This window comes from Amblyomma maculatum, chromosome 3 (assembly GCF_055883805.1).
Source record: "Amblyomma maculatum isolate TAMU_Amacu chromosome 3, ASM5588380v1, whole genome shotgun sequence".
Lineage (NCBI taxonomy): Eukaryota > Metazoa > Arthropoda > Arachnida > Ixodida > Ixodidae > Amblyomma > Amblyomma maculatum.
The window spans coordinates 100,655,134-100,676,945 of NC_139346.1; the positions used below are offsets into that span (position 1 = coordinate 100,655,134).

The 21,812-nt window shown below is 48.1% G+C and overlaps 1 protein-coding gene across 1 annotated transcript in view; it reads left to right on the forward strand.

The window, feature by feature from the left end:
* Window positions 1-272: 272 nt before the first annotated feature.
* Window positions 273-21,812, forward strand: part of LOC146195431 (putative sodium-dependent multivitamin transporter) — a 136,132-nt gene continuing 114,592 nt past the window's right edge. Inside the window, exon 1 of the mRNA XM_084596794.1 lies at window positions 273-383. Within this exon, the coding sequence (XP_084452920.1) occupies window positions 273-383 (111 nt within the window). The remainder of the gene's footprint in view (window positions 384-21,812) is intronic.

A 21,812-nucleotide genomic window follows, 5' to 3' on the forward strand; every position in this document is an offset into this window, starting at 1 on the left:
AATATTTGCTCATTTACGATGTCTTCGGCTCACAGCAAGCGCAGACTGCTTGCTGCTATTTTAGAAACAGTTGGCGTTTGCACAGTATCGAGATTTTACAATCCACTATACTGAGCTTATTTCTTAGATGCTGGTTCATCGAAGCAAGGATTAGCATATCCCGTTTGGTATAGGTCAAACGTATATGCAGGACAGCACCGGAATGAACATTTTCGACGTTGGTACTTAGATGAGCGCGCAGTGAACTCCGTACGTCTTTCAACTAGGGCCCGATGTCAGCGCCGAAGAGTCTGGATGCCGGTGACTGCGCCATTTTTGGCGTGCTCACAACCCTGGGGTACGCTGTTGGACTGTACTTCTCCTTCTCCCTCCGACGCAAGAATGTAAGTTTGTCGCGCTGTTTCTGCTGGCGTCTTTTTTTTAATGGCTGCATACATTTGGTAGCAGGATAAGCGAAAACTGCCTTTTAAATGGAAAAGGTAGGTTGGCCTCTCAAAAACGTGCTAAGAGTAGAAGTGTGAACTCAGAGCGGAAATATACGTACAAGGAAGATAATAGATTTCGATTGTTTCCGAAAATTGACGCCAAACTAAAGTAGGCATCTGGAGCACCTTTATGACTATTATGTCCTATTTATAAGCGGCATTCGTGTTTTGTGACTCATGAAGGAACAGGTTTGCTAATATTATTCGGGTAGCAGGCTTTAAAGCACTTTGAGAGGCTCTCGTCAGGTGAAGAGGACTGATGGCTTAAGCGAGAGATGACGATACTGACCATTCTTCATTTACGAAAACTTTTGGCCATGCGTAACAATCCTATAACGCACGCTTCAAACAAAAGGAAACAGTGAGAATTTCATCCGCCTAGACGTTATTTTAGACCGCCAGACATATATATCCCAAATACCAGCTCTAGCTGCTCATGCTTTGACCGTAAGTGATCATTAGCATCCGCATTTTTGTTATACGACTAACTGAGAATTAATAACGTAAAAAATTATTGTTCTACTGCCACCTTGCCGTGTCCTCACGTATCGTGTTTTGGTTTGCCCGTCTTCGCTGATTGCTATAAACTTCCGAAATTGAAAACCTTTTCGGAATGGGTATTCCAAGTGTGCTTCAAAATATTACGTACTTCGTCAATTCCGGTGATCGCTAACACCGCATACCAGAATGTAATATCGTTGCTACCGCTACAAAGTTGCTTCCATTGTTTCTACAATTGCCATTATTGTAATTCAGGTCGTTTGTAGTTCTCAATGTAAAGATCGAGTGGCGAATTGCACATAGTAAAAGCTTCCTTTTTGCACAGCATGCCGAAATTAGAGTCCCGATTGCTATCTATACAATAGCGAATTACCATTACAACACATGGTCGTTACAAGTAATTATAGGATTATAAACAGAGTTCACTGGACGTTAAATGCTACAATAATTTCGACACGACAAATAAGTGCACAATAAAGCATGTTTATCCTAAAAAATGGTCTTGTAGCCAAGCTCTGCTTTCTTTCAAGATGCCGTTTAAATGTATAGCTTTGTAATAATCATATTTATTACCTGATATGTTCATAAACATTTAAGATTTATGAGCTGCCTTATACTTTTAAAATTATAGCTTGCCGGTTATTTACAGCAGCCATCAAATTTGTAGCCTTTTTAATTTACTAGTCCAAGTGCACTCTTAAAGCGCATACCATTTGCAACGGCACGCTTTACCTGGCGATGTAAGCCAACGTGCTTTCTATGTTTATTTGAAAATTGAACAACTATCTACATATGTAAAGTTTGAGGGCCGGACATTCACGGATGAGATATTCTGCAAACACATTTAACTTAACCAATTTTATTTCGGAAGTACCTTGAAAATGATTCAATATCTTATTTAAAATAGTGCAAGCTTTTACGAGCCGTTATAAGATGGGAAAACTAAATACAATATAAACTTATAAAAATAAATACAAAGAAAACAAATTACAGTTATTGAAGCGAGAAGTCTCATCAGAATTATTGGTGTCCTCTAGTATGGCGTGTCTCTAGACTGCGTCGGTCATGCAGGTTAAGCTCCATAAACCGAACCAAACGAAGTCTCCTTCGGCTAGTATATTGTGAGTTTCACTATTCCTGGCACCAATTGACGATACCCAAAGAATAAAATGAACAACTGTGGATGAATTCATAGGTGGAAAAACTGATTTGGACTTAGAAAAGACCACATTTGTTCATTGAATAATGAATAATACTGCAAAGGGATCATATGGAAACATTTCTTTAGAGCGCTGCTTAAACAGGTTCGTCTATTTATTAATTTAAGTTTGTTCCTCACAAATCAACCCCTGAGCCCTGTTCCCGATACCTTATATATTTGTCCGCTGAAATAGACTACGGTCACTAATGTGGCTAGTTACTAAAGTAAAACACAATTTCGAAAAGAATAATGCTACAGTCCGCATACACTAAAAACATCACTAGTACAAACATCCAGAAAATAATAAAAATGTTAAAATGAAAAACCCTTCCGGCCCCTGAAAGGCTTCAGAAGAAATAATTTCTTGATGTGATCTTTTAGTGTACTGGCTGTTTAGCTGACATCTTTTCTATGATTTTTAAAATTACAGTGTAGAAGTGTTTTTTCATAGCCTTGGAAAAAGCTACAACTAAGCTTTCGATTACTCTTTCATATACAGTGTCTTCAAGGGTTTGAAATATTCTATTGTGAGAGGATTAACGGCTTTGTTTGCATTATTGTGTTTGCTTATCAAGGCGCTATCTCAAACTCTAACACTATTTGGAAGCAGCTGAAGTTAAGACATGAAATACTTTGCTTTTTTATATTCAAAAAGTGTACCTGGGCCAACAAGACTGACTATTCGACTTCATTACCAGAACTCTTTATAACATTCTACGAGACAGCTACGAATCTTCTATGTGTCGACTGTACCCCACATTGAGTAATACGTAATGGCCATAATCGTTCCAGCAAGCAAGCGTCTTGCAAATCTGGGTAAACCTGCAGAATCTTGTCACACCTTCCGCCACTTCCAATGCTTCCGTTCGAAATCACGTAGCTGCCACCTCTATGCTAGTGCGTTAAAAGCGCAAATTCGGATTGCCCGCTTCATATGAATACCTTGTGTGATATTCTAATACAAATTACGTCAAACATTGTGAAAAGGCAAATCTATGAAGCTCAGAGTTCACCAAACCACCATTAGTGAATGTCACAACCACTGTAATGAAATAGCTGCATAAGTATACTGCAGGTTTCCACCACGTCCAATATATATATATATTGTGAGCCTTCTGTGGACCTTCTTTCATTTGTACATGCCATCATCATCTTCTTTCATTTGTACATACCATCATCATCGTCCCGCGGCGCCGGCTCTGGCGCGTGCCTGGGTTGGTGACCGGATTAAAACGCTGGACAAGGCTTCGCTGTCCTTGCCGCCACGACCTCGCCGTCTTGACCTAGCCTTCTTCCACAAGTGGTGGAGGTGAGAATTGATCCCCTTGCTGTTCTGTGCCCTGCCTCTCGCTGGAGCTACGTTCCGGTCGCTGTTTACTGCCTGCCACCATCGTTATGTCTACCGAGAGCACCCAAGAATCGGCAGGACCCTCTACCTCGGCTGCACCACCCCCTCCGACTATGCCCGCACGACAACGCGACCCGCCGCTGTTCGCTGGTCGTCGCGACGAAGACGTCGATGACTGGCTGGACACCTATGAACGCTGCAGTAACTACAACCGGTGGGACGACGCTCTAAAATTTCTGAACGTTTCTTTCTACCTCATTGAGGTCGCCAGAACCTGGTTTATTAACCGCGAACCCCACACCACTAACTGGACAACATTCAAGCAGCAGTTCCGCCAATATTTCGCCGACCCAGCAGTTCGCACTGAGGTCGCGAAGAACAAGCTCGCCTCTCGCCTCCAAGGTCCCGATGAGTCGTACGCGTCTTACATAGAGGCCATACTTGCACTCTGCCGGCGTGTTAGTCCCACCATGCCGGAACCTGAACGCGTACACCACATCTTAAAAGGAATTAATTCTGTGGCTTATAATACCCTGATTGCCCAGAATCCTTCTACTGTTGACGCCATTATTGCGACCTGCCAACGCATCGACCAGCTGCAGTCCTCCCGATTGCAGCCCAGCATTGCTACAGGCCCGACCTATGCTGACCTGGACCTACGGGCACTAATTCGAGCCATCATCCGGGAGGAGCTCCAAGCCCTCAAGCCTGTCTGTCGACACGGGTGCGATCATTCTTCCGTACCTTCTAATGACGCCGGTCTACGCAACATCATTAAAGATGAGCTGGCAACAATCACGCGACCTATGCCGTCCGACCCTCCTGCACCCCGCCAAGCATCGACTTACGCGCACGTCGCAGCATCACCTCCTCCTTTTGTTCCGCCGCCCCAACTGGCATCGCCCTACAACCACATCAACGCCGTGACGACGGCTCAGCCTACGCCACACTATTACGCACCCTGGCGCCCCTCTCGCCCAGTGTGCTACTACTGTGGAATACGAGGACATATATCCCGCTTCTGCCGTCGCCGTATTCAGAACGAGCGGCGTGGTTATGACGCATTCGAAAGTGACGTGCCCTCATATTATCAGCGACGACCTCCTATGTCCAGCCCACCTCGAAGATCATCTCCACCTCCAGAATCCTCGTCTGAGCCTCGTGGAACCCATGCGTCCCGACGTCGGTCCCTATCCCCATACCGCCGCTCAGTTTCCCCTCTCAGACCCGCAACAACTCTCCCTGTCCGCCATCCGGAAAACTAAGCGTTGCAGTTTCCGGAGGTCAAACTGCAGTCTGCGAACTTACCAAAAGTCCTCCAGATCGCCCGTATAATGTGATTTCTGTTTTCGCTGAAGGATTACCGGTAGAAGCATTAATTGATACAGGGGCTGCAATTTCTGTCATTCACGCTGATTTGTGCTACCGTTTGCGAAAAGTTACGACACCATATGATGGGCCTGAACTCCGTGGAGCCAATGACGTCCCTTTGCGCCCTTTAGCAAAGTGCACCGTACGAGTTGTTATTGACGGCGTCCGCCATCATGTGCAGTTTGCTGTGCTCTCTCCATGTGCGCATCTGATAATTTTTGGATGGGATTTTTTGTCAACCGCTTCGGCATTAATTTCTTGTGGCGACCGTGTTATCCATATGAGAGAAAGCGATTTTTCATCTGAAGTTTCTGAACGACATCATCCCCTCGTTACCGCCGCTGATACTGTTCTGCCTCCTCAGTGCGAAAAACTGCTTACCGTTGTTTCTGACCACATCGCTGACGGGGACGTACTCATCGCACCATCTTATCGTCATCTTGAACGCGGTATCGCCTTCCCGTCTAGTCTTGTGAGGTTCTGCAACGGCTCAGCGACAGTAGCGGCCACTAACACTTCACGTGAATCCCTCGTGCTCCGAAAAGGAACTTCTCTCCCCTGCAAGGTGGATGTTCAACCTTTGTCCTTGATGGTGCTCACCGCCCCTCAGCCTCAGCACCGTGTTTCGACAGACGTCTCTCTTTCTGTTCTCACAAAGACTATTAATCCTAACCTCACGCCGAACCAACGCCAAGAACTGCTGACATTGCTTCGACAACACCAAGCCATTTTTGATGCAACTTCCCCACCACTGGGACGGACTAGTGTTGCGCACCATCGCATCATTACTGAAGGTAACTCTATCGTTCGCCGACGACCTTATCGGGTTTCCCTCTCTGAACGAAAGGTAATTGAAGAAAATGTAAATGACATGCTCCATCGCAATATTATTCGTCCCTCGACAAGTCCATGGTCCTCCCCAGTAGTGTTAGTTAAAAAAAAGGACGGCTCGGTACGCTTTTGTGTTGATTACCGCGCACTCAACAAAATTACCCGCAAAGATGTATACCCAATGCCAAGAATTGATGACGCCCTTGACTCTCTCCAAGGCGCCCAATATTTCTCGACTTTGGACCTCCGCTCGGGTTATTGGCAAATACCTATGCACGAGGACGATAAAGAAAAAACCGCTTTCGCAACTCCCGATGGCCTTTACGAATTTAATGTTATGCCTTTCGGACTTTGTAACGCACCAGCGACATTTGAAAGGATGATCGATACTGTGCTTCGTGGCCTAAAATGGAGAACCTGTTTATGCTACTTGGATGACATTGTCATCTTTTCGTCAACTTTTAACGACCATCTCACGCGCCTGAATGAGGTCCTCACGTGTCTCGCTTCAGCGGGCCTTCAGCTCAACACCAAGAAGTGCCACTTTGCACAGAAGGAAATTAAAATATTGGGACATCTAGTCAGCCATGACGGCATTCGTCCAGACCCTGAAAAAATTATCGCGGTCTTGAAATTTGCTCGTCCACAACGGACTACACAATTGCGCAGTTTTCTCGGCCTGGCGTCTTATTTCCGACGTTTTATAAAGCATTTTGCAAGTATTGCTGCTCCCCTCCATCAACTACTTAAAGCACGCAGCCCTTTCGTGTGGACTGAACAGTGCGAAGCTGCTTTTAATAACCTGAAGCACGCCCTCACATCAGACCCTGTTCTTGGCCACTTCAGTGACAGCGCTCCAACCATCCTGCACACTGATGCCAGTGGTATCGGTCTTGGCGCTGTACTTCTGCAGCGCGATGCAACTTCGCGTGAGAAAGTGATTGCCTTCGCCAGTCGGACTATGACTCCAGCTGAGAAAAACTACACTATTACAGAACAGGAGTGCCTTGCCGTCGTCTGGGCTGTCCAAAAGTTTCGCCCTTACCTATACGGTCGGCACTTCACAGTTGTGACCGATCACCATGCTCTTTGCTGGTTGTCTTCGCTCAAAAATTTGACAGGCCGACTTGGCCGTTGGATTCTACGCCTGCAAGAATACGATTTTGACGTCATTTATAAATCGGGTCGCCAACACCAAGACGCCGACGCTCTTTCTCGCTGTCCACTTTCGGAATCGGCTTGCTGTTTTTCTTCCCAATGCATTTCCACCTATGACCACAGCCGACCATCTCTTTCCCCGACGTATATCACAACAGTTTCATTTGACGACGCAGAGAACAAACACACTCTCCGCTCACAGCAATTAGCCGATGCCTACTGCCGTCCCATCATCGATCGCCTTATTGGCGCTTCGGACCCACCCAATGCTCGGCTTCGCCGACAACTTCGCAATTTCAAGCTCGAAGATGGCATCCTACTCCGCTTCGTGTATTGCACTGATGGAACTCGCTGGATACCAGTCGTGCCGCATGTGCTTCGTCAACGAATACTGGCGGCTCTCCACGATGACGCTACTGCAGGTCACCTTGGTATTGACAAAACCTACGACCGCGTGAAAAAACGATTCTTTTGGCCTGGCCTATCTTCCAGCGTTGCCAAATACGTCGCATCCTGCCCTCTATGCCAACGTCGCAAACGGCCGACTTCTTCACCCGCTGGCCTTCTACAACCCGTTCCCTGTCCCGCCACGCCATTCGACGTAGTCGGCATCGATTTATATGGTCCCCTACCTCTCTCCGAGGGGGGTAACCATTGGATTATAACAGCTGTCGACCACCTTACACGCTATGCTGAGACAGCACCTGTACCGACCGGTTCCGCTCAAGAAGTAGCAAATTTCTTTTTGCAATCAATTGTATTGCGCCATGGCGCTCCTCGGGTGCTCCTAAGTGACCGCGGGACGGCCTTCTTATCGACAGTCGTTGCCGAAGTTCTTTACGCGTCATCCACCCTTCACAAGACAACCTCGAGCTACCATCCCCAGACTAACGGGCTGACTGAGCGATTTCACCGCACCTTATCGGATATGATCTCCATGTATATCACACCGGATCATCGAAATTGGGACACTATTCTACCATTCGTCACTTTCGCCTATAACACAGCAGTACAACGGACTACCGGTTATTCTCCATTTTTCCTCGTTTATGGCCGTCCTCCCACTACAATTCTCGACGCTTCCTTCTTCTCTACGCCCGACTACTCCACATCGGTACCTACCCAGTTCTTATCTCGTGTGGCCAGATGCCGTCATCTTGCCCGCCTCAACACAGCAGCGTGCCAGGAAGACCGCAAGAGCCGCTACGATTCTACGCATCGCGTGGTCTCTTATCGTCCCGGTGACGAAGTACTGCTTTATACTCCACTGCGCACCCCTGGCCTTAGTGACAAATTCCACCACCGCTACCTTGGTCCCTACAAGATCATCAGCCAAACTTCTCCAGTTAACTACAAAGTCGCGCCTGTTGATCCCCCAGCCGATCGACGCCACCGTGGAACTGAAATTGTCCATGTCTCTCGCTTGAAACCGTTTGTGCGCCGCGGTACATCGGTTAGTTAGGAGCGGCCAGGCTGGCCGCTTCCGACCCCCCGGGCAGATTGTGTGAGCCTTCTGTGGACCTTCTTTCATTTGTACATGCCATCATCATCTTCTTTCATTTGTACATACCATCATCATCGTCCCGCGGCGCCGGCTCTGGCGCGTGCCTGGGTTGGTGACCGGATTAAAACGCTGGACAAGGCTTCGCTGTCCTTGCCGCCACGACCTCGCCGTCTTGACCTAGCCTTCTTCCACAATATATATATATATATATATATATATATATATATATATATATATATATAGCTCACGATTGAGAGGAAAATTAGGGGCTCGTTATTAAGGAATTTAAAGGAGCCAGCAGTCTACGAGTGCAAGGCAAACGTTGTTCTTTTTTATACTGTTTGCATTTACAGGAATTTGTCCTGTGGTGAATATAGGTATAAAGAGCATTATATGCAAGGCGGAAGGAAAACGAACGCGCTGATGGTGGGAATCGAACCAACAACCTCCGAATGTTGCGTCCAGTGCTCTTCAAACTGAGCTACATCGACGGCGACTCCACCTTCCGCTTGCTAGGGTACATATATGTTTACTAACCAGTTTAAACATGTGGGCGTGCACCAGCGCCATCCTCATCCCTAGTGGCGGATGTGAAACAATATGTTATACCGCGAGCGTCACGTAGCACATGATCATTAGGGAGGGCGGCAGCTGGGCTGCAGCCCTCTTAAGCTACCTTTGCGACCTCCAGACTGCCAGAACCGAGACCCTCGCGGTAAAACAGGATGTTTCACATCCGCCGCTACAGATGAGGATAGCGCTGGTGCACGCTCTCAATTTTAAACCGGCTAGTAAAAATATATACCCAAGCAAGCGCAAGATGGGGCTGCCGTCAATATAGCTAAGTTTGAAGAGCACTGGCTGCGACATTCGGAAGTCGTGGGCGCGATTCCCACCATCGGCGCGTTATTCTTCCTTCCGCTCTGCATTTAATGTTTTTTATACCAATAATCACCATAAGACGAATTCATGTAAATGCCAACAGTATAAAAAAAACATTTGCCGTGCACTCGTAGACAGCTCGCTCCTTTATATACATATATATATATATATATATATATATATATATATATATATATATATATATATATATATTGTGAGCCCTCCACGGATCTTCTTTCATTTGTAAATACCATGATCTTCGTCTTCCTCTTGTACATACCATCATCATCGTCCCGCGACGCCGGCTCCGGCGCGCGCTTGGGTTTTCTCCATCAGATTAAACGCTGACACGGCATACCTTGCCTTGCCTTCACGACCTTGCCGTCTGAACCTGGCCTTCTTTCACAATATATATATATATATATATATAAATATATATATATATATATATATATATATATATATATATATATATATATATATATATATATATATATATATATATATATATATATATATCAGTTCAGTTCAGTCGTTCAGTCGTGTCCGACTCTTCGTGACCCTATGGACCATGTCGCGCCACGCCACTCTTTCCGGTCTCTCACTATCTTCCTAACATCACACAACTTCATCTGCAGTGCCTCGAGGATGCCATCTAATCATCGCGTTCGCTGCCTACCCCTCCTCCGGTGACCCTCAACCTGTCCCAACATCAAATCTTTCTCCAGCGACTCCTCTCTCCTCATCAGATGACCAAAGTAGCTGAGCTTTAACTTTAGAATTTGACCCTCCAATGAGCAGTCAGGGTTTATGGTCGACAAAATCGACTGATTTGATCTTCTGGCAGTCCAAGGAAATCTCAAGAGTCTTCGCCAGTACCGCAATTCAAATGCGTCAATTCTTCGGCAGTCAGCCTTTTTTACAGTCCAACTCTCGCATTCATACATCACAACTGGAAAGACAATAGCACGAGTTATACGGATCTTGGTTGGCAGACTAATGTCTCTGCTCTTTACTAGGCGGTCAAGGCTAACCATTGCTCTCTTTCCCAGAAGCAGGCGTCTCCTAATTTCATGACTGCAGTCTCCTTCCGAGGTAATCTTGGAGCCCAAGAACAGAAAATCTGTCGCAGCTTCCACTTCTTGTCCATTGATGCTCCAGGACTTGATTGGGCAAGACGCCATGATCTTTGCCTTTTTAATGTTCAGTTTAAACCCTAACTTCTCACTCTCTTCTTGTAGGCGCATCATAAGTCTCTTGAGTTCCACTTCACTTTCTGCCATTAAAGTGGTATCATCCACATATCTAAGGTTTTTGATACGTTTTCCAGCAATCTTCACTCCAGCTGAAGACTCGTCCAGACCGGCCTTCATCATGATGCACTTTGCATATAGGTTAAATAGGCAGGGCGACAGTATGCAGCCTTGCCTCACTCCTTTCTCGATTGAAAAACCAATCAGTAAGACCATGCCCAGTTCTGACTGTATCCTCTTTCCCTTCATAGAGGTTCCTGAGGAGACAGATGAGGTGAATTGGAACTCCCATCTCTTGGAGAGCTTGCCACAATCTGCGGTGATCATATATATATATATATATATATATATATATATATATATATATATATATATATATTGAAGACCACTGCCTTTTGGCACGGAAAGGGGGTGGGTCCGCGAGGCGCAATCCGCACGACGAACTACCACAGACCAATTTGTGTGAACCTTTTTTACTTTCGGTAGTCAGAATAACCAACTCGCTGCTGAACCGATCAACAAAAACAGTGAAAACCGCGGAATTTGTGAAGTGAACAATTTCCACCAAATATAAGCGTTGAAATGAACAGCACGATAACCAGGCACTCACGCCGGACGTCCAGATGCCGCGTTCAAACAAAGCAGCGGCGAAAAAGCACTATGTCTAAGTGGCCTCGCACAACGCTGTCCACGCCGGACGAAGAAACATCCCTGCCGCACTGTACGGTAGCCTTTTTATCAGGCAACCACTTATACGGCTTTCAACGCGCGAATTTGCTCTCATGCGGATGTGCAACTGCGCGTGCCTTTGGCGTGCGTTTTAAGAGATTGCATTGCCGCGGCAGATGGCCGAAGGCCCGACACTTCCCCCTCACAAGACGCGACACCGGGATGTTGCGGTAAACGGAAACAAAAGTAAGGGGAATACAAAACGGCAAAAAAAATGTGTACTCGGGGAGGATTATGAGTCCAAGCCCAACAAATCTTTCCGGTCCGCGGCTGGTGGTGCACGGCAGTTTCGACGGAGAGTGGCGACGACAAAGTCCGCTAGCAAGCGGCGCTGGGCGTCGTTGGGTGCACCAGGCTCCAGTGCCCGTTGAAGAATATCGGGTAGTTGCTGCTGCTCCTGGTGGCCGGTGCTGTCGACATGTGCTGCCTGCGATACTGCCCAATTGTCGCAAAGCTGGCACCAGCCCACGTTAGCCTCCTCTGCGAGGGGGCGGAGAGGATTGTCGCGGCGCAGGTCTCTCGCACTGCGGCCGGTGAATGGTGCCGGAGCCTTTAGACAGCCCCTCTCGGGGCACTCGGAAAGGTGCCAGGGGGCTGCCTAAAAACAACTGGTCTTTGTGTCACCTCCAATGTGGCAGCATGTTGTCACTTCCAGCTTTTCACCTGACTCCTCCCGCATCACCGCCTGTCCCCGTCGATGCGCTTGGGAGATCCGAAGAGGGCGCGGGTCGCAGGGATTCCGGGTAGTTTCGCGACGCCGACGGTTGCGGTGGTCCAATTCAGAGTGGCTGCGCCAGCTTAGGTTGAACTGCTTCATTCTGCGCAAGGTGATATCGCACCACTAGAAGTGCTGGAGTGCCACGCTTAGAAAATGGCGTTTATGGTATTTGGTACCACGAAATACATTCTGAACTCTTGTAATGCCAAAAGTAGGACTGCGTGGCTGAAGTGCGCCCGGCGAGCTCAGTCGGTAGAGCATGAGACTCTTAACCTCAGGGTCGTGGATTCGGGCCCAACTTTGATCGCCAGATGAAGGCCACTCCCTTCGCCTCGGAAAGGGGAAAGGTCCGCCAGGCGCAATCCGCAATCCGCACAATGAACAACCACACACCAAATATTATGAACCACTTTTACTTCTGGCAGTCACCAAAAGAATAACCAATTCGCTGCTGAAGCGACAAACGAAAACAAGGAAAACCGCGAAAGTGTGAAGTTACCAATTTCCACCAGACGGAAGAGTTTGAAGGCACAACACGATAACCAAGCACTCACGCCGAAACTCCAGATTCCGCGTCAAAACACAGCTTGGAAAGCAAAACCGCGCACTGCAAAACACAGACACAGAAATGGAGCGACAACACAGCGCTGACTTCAATTGGTTTTATTATTAGAGAGCGACACAATAGATATGTACGAAAAGTAGGCGGGAAAGAATTGATAACAGCTGCTGAGCATGTACATATGTAATTGGTCGCTCTCTCACAGTCAACAGTATAAACGAAAAAAAAACGAAAGTTTGCCTCGCACTTGTAGACTGTTCGCTCCTTTAAATTCTATATATAATTTTTATACTCAATATCGCTTTTCGACCATTTTGACAGTTTTCCTAGACAGCGCTTCACGTTGAAAACCTTCCGGCATTATATGCCACTTGTAAGCTTTTTCTCTCCTCATTACTGCTTCAGTTGGGTAACTGCTGCTTACACGTAAACTTAGTGATATTCTTATTCACGTTTTTTTTACATAAGCGCGTACTGACAAACCAGGAACATCTATTATTGTCAATAAAAATGCAGCTCTTTATCATTCACAACTTTAAGCAACCATCTGCTCTTCTTTCACAAGGTTTCAGAGCTTTTTAAATATGGTTACTTGAAGTGTTTTAGGAACCTTTCGCTTACGCAATGATGAGTCTATGAATGATGATATGGTACAATGTCGGACAACAATGCTGTGCTTGTACCTGCCACAGGATCCGTCAAAACTGTTCAATACCAGGCACCCACGCACGAGATTATTCGGCCGCAGCACGCTGGCTTCATTAACAAATTAGCAGTTACTATAGACTTATTACCCACCGTCCCATCAGTGAACCGCGACAAGATATACGCGTATTATTATGTACTCAGTACGGTACGGCTCAAGAACAGCACAATAAAGAAGTAGTGTATAAAGTACGATTCACAGATGTTTTTATGCAGCCTTGGTCTACGCCCGGCGGCACCGCAAATTCGTATCCCCGTACTTTCATAGCAGCATTGTTTGCCCGACGTATTGTTAAGCAAAACGATGAAAAATGTGCGCTCTCAGCGGCACCGTGAAATGAGACAAGCTCGCAGCACATACAGCATCACTTTCGAAAGCGGCGCCGCCCGCTGCCGCGGCGGACGACGGCACTCTCACTTAGCGCTACTCCTTAGTCGTCACTAGGCCTAAATTGTTTCGCATCGAAAGCATATCCGAATGCGCTTTAAACTTGGTCAGCGCTAGAGTAAATGGTCTCTAGTGGAACTGCCCTACTGTCGATCCCATTGTATCAGTATAAGGAAGATGTAAATTTCGGTGACGCTTTAGCAGCGAAGCCAGAGTGCAGACGATGATCGAGCCGCGCGCCGCACCAGCGATAGCTTGCTGTGTTGAGAAACATGTTTGTATTGCAATTATCAACAACACGGTATGAGTCAGAGATCCGCGAGAAATATATTTATTTTGCTGAAGGCTTATGGTTTAGATAAAGAATAAATTTTAGCACACTCTTCTGGCGCTGGCGAAAGAGGTCCAACGTATCGTTGGCGCGGAGGGCTTTCAGGAGGCACGGCCTGCACAGCATGCATATTTACTACAGCGCAGGAAGTTAACTGCGCATCATATTCGTGAGTCTGTCATTCGTTCGTCTGACTTGCACAAAATGTTCATAGGAGATTTAAATCAGGGTGGACTGGAAAACAGGGGAACAGAAACGTATCACAGCCGCCCTTGAACTATCGTATGTTTCTCGCATAGGCTCTCGGCATTCATATTGCAATTTCTTTGATTGTTTGTGCAGTCCACGAACACGCATTTCTGTCCCGATGGAAGTATCACTAAAAAAGGCGCTAATAATGGTATTTAAGTATCTCAAACGACAATATACTGAGGTGCAAAGCCGCTCTGATATGCATGAAGCACACGAATGCATAGCCCCAGTCGGTATTGGCAACAATGGGCCGGCGCAATGAATCTGGTTAGAGAGTATTTGCTTGCTCCTGTTCCTTTTGCTTGCTCTTGGTAAAACGGTCTATAGTAGCACAGGAGCTTCTGGGATAACCCACGCTTGCGCACCGGCGTACAAACCCACACTAAATGATCAGGTGCATAGCAGACACACGGGTTTCTGTCGTCGTGACACTGGTAATAGCGAGAATGTGTGTCAATAATGCGGAGACGAGCAAGGCGGCGAGGTTCTTCACCGAGACTGAAAGTAGCGGCGATAGAATAATTGTCATAGAAGTTGAAAGGTAGGAAGGTATCCATATATCGTCGGAGAACGCGAGTGTAGAGGAAGTAGTACGGAGTGTAGCCAGTAGTCTCATGGTGCCTTAGATTATATGCGTACTTGAAAAAAGGAAGGCTTTACCCCAGTTCTTATGATGGAAATCAACGTATATTCCAGCATGGGCGTGAGAATGCTGTTGGTTCATTCAATTAGGTCATTTCTCTATTTGCTTACTTATTCAAAATACCCTTAAAGACCCCGCAGAGGGCTATCACATAAGGGGGGGGGGGGGGTAACAATGCTACGGCATTGATAGGAATCACATGCACACAGGCGAAGAAGTTCTTCAAGCATCAGCAGTAACTGCCGACCACGGTCAGTGATGACAATTAGAGGTGGACCTTTTCGAAGAAAGAGAAACCGCAGAAGAAACTTGGACACCTCTGAAGGAATGGCTGACAGTACTGTTGCTGCCTCAGGCTATCGGATGAGGTGTTCGACACACACAGTGATCCTTCGGTTGCCGTTGGAAGACCGTGGAAAAGCGTCCAAAATTTCGATGCCGACTTTCTGGGAAGTTGTGGGTGCAGGTGTCACCGTTTTCAGCGGCCCCGGAAGGCGGGATGTAGGGAGTAACGCTGGCACTGCACGCAACTGGCTACTTAGCTTTGAATACCTTTGATTAGTTTTGTCCAGTAAAATCTTTCCTGTGTGCGGTGAAGGGTGCGAGCAAACCCCAAATGGCCAGAAGTGGCATCGTCGTGTATCGCTTCAAGAACCGGAATTCGGACATTTTTGGGAAATCTATGCCAAGAGTTACCTCGTGTAGAATGAGACAACACAGACATGTTTGCCCCAATATCCACCAACGCAATAGTGCGAATGCATCAGTGAGTACTATGAGTCCAGTCTTCAACATAAAAACAGACAGAAGGGCTGACAAGTCTGACGTTTCAGTGGCCTCACCTCCATCGGCCCCGTCGCCTAGTTTTCCTGAGGTGTATAACGAGCGACTGTGCCCGTGTCGATAATCTTTTATTCCAATCGCTGCAGTGAAGAGAAAATGCCTAGTGTCTGCGGTTGTAGACGTTTGGTGCAGGGCGAGCTGGAGTCCAAGAAGCCGATGGGGTTACGAGCTCGCAACCTTATATTGGTCTTCATCTAGGAGGAGATAGTCCTGGTTTGGAAGCAGTTATCAAAGGATTCCGCCTATCAAATTAGCCATTTACTCGGGAAAACCAAATTCTACACTTGCCGCAGAAGAGACGTTGGCCATTCGGCCAAATTTAGGGGCAATATGACAAAGTGTTAGGGTTTCGAAAGTGCGGAAGTGCCTGATCACGTCAAAGGTAGAGTTAAAAAGAGTTTTGCTTAACAGAAATATATATATATATATATATATATATATATATATATATATATATATATATATATATATATATATATATATATATATTGTAGTGTGGTAATCTTCATCGTTATTGCCACTGACATGCATCGCATGCTGGTGCCCTCGAGGACGAAGAAGTTGGTCGTTGTCTTCGTGATTCGATACACCTGACGCTCCGCTGCGATTTCATCCTGAGCAGCTGAATCCCTCTGCGTGGACTGAATAAACACACCCCCTACAATTGGTGCAGGTGCTTCTGGGTACGTTCCCGTTCACCCTGGAACTAAGAAGCCGCAAATTGCCATCTGCGTCCACCATGCCGGATGATACTGCCTCGACATCGCCACCCCTCCCAACCACAGTCCTCTGTTCTGGAGCTCTACGGCAGCGTGACCCATGCCTCTTCAGTGGCACGGCCGATCAAGACGTCGACGATTGGTTGTCGACGTACGAGCGTGTCAGTAGCTACAACAGATGGGACGATACTACCAAACTCAGTTATGTAATCTTTTATCTGACTGGCGTGGCGAACCTCTGGTTTCGCAACCATGAGGCAGACCTGCCATCTTGGTCTGCATTTAAGAAGAATGTTTTGGAAGTGTTCGGCCGCCCTGCAGTTCGCAAGCTCCAAGCAGAAAAATGCTTGCGTGAGCGCACTCAGCATGCCGAAGAGTCATTCACAAGTTATATAGAGGACATCGTTGACCTCTGCAAGCGTGTCGACCCCCTAATGTGCGAAGCAGATAAGATCGAAAACATCCTAAAGGGCATCTCTCAGGACGCGTGCCAGATGCTGTGGGTAAAAAGTCCTGCAACGGTCAGTGACGGGATCAAACTTTGCCAGAGCTATGACGAGCTTCGCAAAAAGCACGCTTCTACCCTGCGGTCCAGTGGTAGAGACGACGACATCTCCGCACTAGCGCTGGGCGGTTCTACTCCATCAGAGGACAGCCCTTTTCTTCAACAAATCAAGGCGTTCGTTAGAGCAGAGGTCGCCCGCCAGCTATCACTGATCCCTCAGTTACAGGATACTGCCGCCTTGTTCCTGACATGGCTCCGTCTTTGGCCCCTACCATACGGCGTGCCGTGCAAGATCACATCGCTGATCTTCTTCCGCCCAGCTCCATGCTCCCGCCCAGCCGTGTGCTCCCGCCCAGCCCCGTGCTGCCACCCAGCCCCGTGCTGGCGCAAGTAACGGCACCACTGACTTACGCCCAAGTTGCGGCCAGGCCGCTAATGCCATCAACATCTCTTTCCTACCAGGCCGCTCCTTCCAAACTTCCTTTGCCATTTCTGGATCTGCATTCCATGTCCCTATTCCAAGGGTACGCCAACGCCCTACGAACCCTTGGCGAACCGCCGACAACCGGCCAATTTGCTACTCTTGCGGGCTGCCGGGCCATGTCGCACGCCTTTGCCGCCAACGCCTTCCACCTTCTCGAGCTGACCTCTGGAGCGACTCCTACGATACGGACCAGCCCTCATTGAGAACTCCGCCCGGTTCCGACTTTGCATCTCGCGACAATCAAATCTATACCACTCGCCGATCACCTTCCCCTCGTCGCCCATCCCCGTCCCCACTTCGACGTTCTACTGGCACTGGTGAGGGAAACTAACAGCCGCAGTTCCCCGGGAAAGAACTGCGCTTGGTTCGAACTCTTCAAGTCCTCGGTGTTCTCCCACTAACGTAATACAAGTGTTTGTCGACGGCGTCGCCACACTCGCTCTTGTCGACACGGGCGCTGCCGTATCCGTCATGAGTGAAGCTCTTTGCCGTCGTCTTCGTAAAGTGACCACCGCGCTTTCCGAATTTTCGCTTCGCACCGCCTCATCACAGCGCATTCATCCCTCAGCGGCGTGCACGGCCCGTGTTCTCATCGAAGACGCCTTATACACCATCGTGTTTATTGTACTGTCTCGCTGCTCACACGACATCATCCTGGGCTACGATTTCCTTTCCACTCACCATGCCGTTATTGACTGCGCCCGCGCGGAAGTTTCCTTTTTGCCTCTTTGTGAAACCATCTTGTGTGACGTCCCTACCAGGCCTGCAAAACTCCTTGTCAATAATGACACAGACATTCCTCCATTTTCTGCTACCCTCATTCCACTCTTCTATGAAAGCGTTATTAGTTCGACTGTCTTCTTCACACCTTCCGACGCCGATTCACGCCGTCCCTGCCTCCTGCTTCCATTTGCTGTCCTCAAGTTCGAAGATGGGCTTAGTGCAATGTACGTCTCAAATCCATTTTCGTGCTCGTCCGTCCTGCTACGCGGCGAGTGTCTCGGTCGTATTGAAGAACTTGATCCCGCGCTTGTAAATACTCTTCCTGCCACGCCTACTTCATTAGACGTTAATGTTCCCAGCTCTTGCGATATAGCGACCGCTTCGACACCACCCGATGTTCTTCAACAAGCTATTGACGCAGATCTTCCACCCGCACAACGCGATCAGCTCGCTGCTCTTCTACAGGACTTCACTTCTACCTTCGATCTTCCTCACACTGCTCTGGGTCGCACGTCTGTCGTTACGCACACAATCGACACTGGTACAAACGCACCTTTACGACAGCGTCCTTATCGCGTGTCAGCCTCTGAGCGCCAGGTCATTGCTGATAACGTGGACGACATGCTTCGCCGGGGCGTCATACAGCCATCTAACAGTCCATGGGCTTCTCCGGTTGTTTTGGTCACCAAGAAAGATGGTTCCATCCGGTTTTGCGTCGATTACCGTAGACTAAACAAGATCACGCGCAAAGATGTCTATCCTCTGCCGCGAATCGACGACGCCTTGGACTGTTTACAGGGAGCCGAGTATTTCTCCTCATTTGATTTGCGCTCTGGCTACTGGCAGGTACCGATGGCTGATGATGACCGCTCGAAAACTGCCTTTATAACATCGGAGGGCTTATACGAGTTCAACGTTATGCCCTTTGGCCTTTGCAATGCCCCAGCTACTTTCGAGCGCCTGATGGACACTGTTCTTCGTGGACTCAAGTGGCAGACCTGTCTTTGTTATCTAGATGACATCGTAGTTTTTTCCACCGACTTTTCTTCTCGCCTTCTCCGCCCAAAGCATGTCCTCACGTGTCTCGCCGACGCTGGGCTTCAGTTGAATTTGAAGAAGTGCCACTTTGCCGCTCGAAAACTCACAATTCTAGGCCACGTAGTCTCTAAGGACGGCATTCTTCCTGATCCCACCGAACTTCGCGCAGTTGCAGAGTTTCCGAAGCCAACCTCTCTGAAGCAGCTCCGGAGCTTTATCGGCCTCTGCTCCTACTTTCGACGCTTCATCTTGAACTTCGCCTCTATCATCGCTCCTCTGACCCAGCTCCTTGCCGGTAGCTCCGACCTTTCCTCCTGGACTCCAGCCTGCGACAAAGCCTTTAACACTTTACGCAGCCTTTTGGTTTCGCCTCCCATTCTACGCCACTTTGATCCGACTGCGCCTACGGAGATCCACACTGACGCCAGCGGTATTGGGCTTGGTGCTGTCCTTACCCAACGTAAGCCTGGTTTCAGCGAGTACGTTGTGGCATACGCCAGCCGAACACTGACGAAAGCAGAGTCTAATTATTCAGTCACAGAAAGGGAATGTTTGGCCATTATTTGGGCCATCGAGAAATTTCGTCCCTATGTGTATGGCCGTCCGTTTCATGTTGTGAACGATCACCACGCTTTGTGCTGGCTCGCCTCTCTGAAAGACCCATGTGGTCGCCTTGCTCGCTGGGCTCTCCGTCTCCAGGAGTATGACATTCATGTCATTTATCGGTCAGGTCTGAAGCATACGGACGCGGATGCTCTTTCCCGCTCGCCATTGCCAAGTGATACCTCATCTGACCACGTCTGTGCTTACGATTTGTCTACTCTTGCCACTATCGACATGGCTACCGAACAGCGGAATGACCCCTGGATCAGGGCACTTTTGGATTTTCTCTCAAGTCCTACTCCCGGTCATTCATCCAAAGCGCTCGTCCAGCAAGCCCACCACTTCTCCATTCGTGACGGTCTTCTATATCGCCGCAATTATTTGCTTGATGGACGGAAGGGGCTTCTAGTCATCATGCGTCATCTCCGCGCCGAGATTTGTGCTGCGTACCATGAAGACCCACAGTGTGCTCACGGTGGAGTATTGAAAACCTACGTCTGCGATTTTACTGGCGTGGAATGCACCGCTTTGTACGACATTTTGTGCGCGTTTGCGAATCATGTCAACGCCGAAAAACTCCTCAGAAGTCTCCTGTTTTATTGCAGCCGTTACCCTGACCTACTCGTCCGTTTGACCGCGTTGGCATAGATCTCTATGGCCCTCTTCCTACTACTGCCGCTGGAAACCGGTGGATTATCGTGGCAGTAGACCATCTTACTCGCTACACTGAAACATCACCGTTGCCCTCTGCCTCAGCAAGAGACGTTGCTTTGTTCCTTCTCCACAACTTGATTCTTCACCACGGGACTCCGAAGGAACTACTCAGTGATCGCGGACGCGTGTTCTTGTCCGACGCTCTTGAAGCCCTACTGAAAGAATGCCGCATCATTCATCGCACCGCTACTACTTACCACCGTCAAACGAATGGCCTGACAGAACGTTTCAACCGTACTCTGAGTGACATGTTGGCCATGTACGTTTACGACGCTCATTCCAACTGGGACCAGGTTCTTCACTTCGTAACTTACGCGTATAACACTGCGATACAGACCACCACTGGATTCTCTCCCTTCTTTCTTCTTTACGGGCGCGAGCCAACCTGCACAATGGACGCGCTTTTGCCCTACCGCCCTGATGTTTCTGAATCAACGCCACTCTCGGACGCCGCCCAGTACGCAGAATAATTCCGCCAGCTAGCTCGCTCGCTTACAAAGGAAAACCAGTGGCAACAAAAACACCATCGTGACACTAGCGAGGCTCCTTCTTATTCACCCAACTCCTTGGTGTGTCTTTGGGTTCCTGCCACAACCGCCGGCCTTTCAAAGAAGCTTCTTGCTCGGTATCACGGTCCATACCGAGTCCTTCAAAAAACATCTCCCGTCAACTACGTAGTTGAGCCCGTTACGACCTCTGCGGACTTGCTTCGAAGTGGACGCGAAATAGTTTATGTGGACCGAATCAAGCCATACTACGATCCGTCTGTCCTTTCGGCGCCATGAGTCGCCAGGATGGCTCCTTCTCTGCCCGGGGGGAAACTGTAGTGCGGTAATCTTCATCGTTATTGCCACTGACATGCATCGCGTGCTGGCGCTCTCGAGACGAAAAAGTTGGTCGTTGTCTTCGTGATTCGATACGCCTGACGCTCCGCTGCGAATTCATCCTGAGCAGCTGAATCCCTCTGCGTGGACTGAATAAACACACCCCCTACAATATATATATACGAAGGAAAGAAGCCAACAGTCAGCGAGGATAATGAAAGCGTTGGGGATGGTACTTTATGTATTTTTTTAATGTTTACTTAGATAACCACAGAAATTAGCAATGTAATCTGTTTAGCGGAAAGATAATTAAACACAAAATAGAAGAAAAACAACGTGCCGATGGTGCGAACCGAACCCACGACTTTCGAATATCGCGTCCGGTGCTCTTCCAACTGAGCTACATCGGCCGCTGTTCCCCCTGGCACTTGCTTGGATATTTATGTTGCCTGTATACGAAACTTGAGTGTTCACCAGCGCCACTCTCAACCATAGCG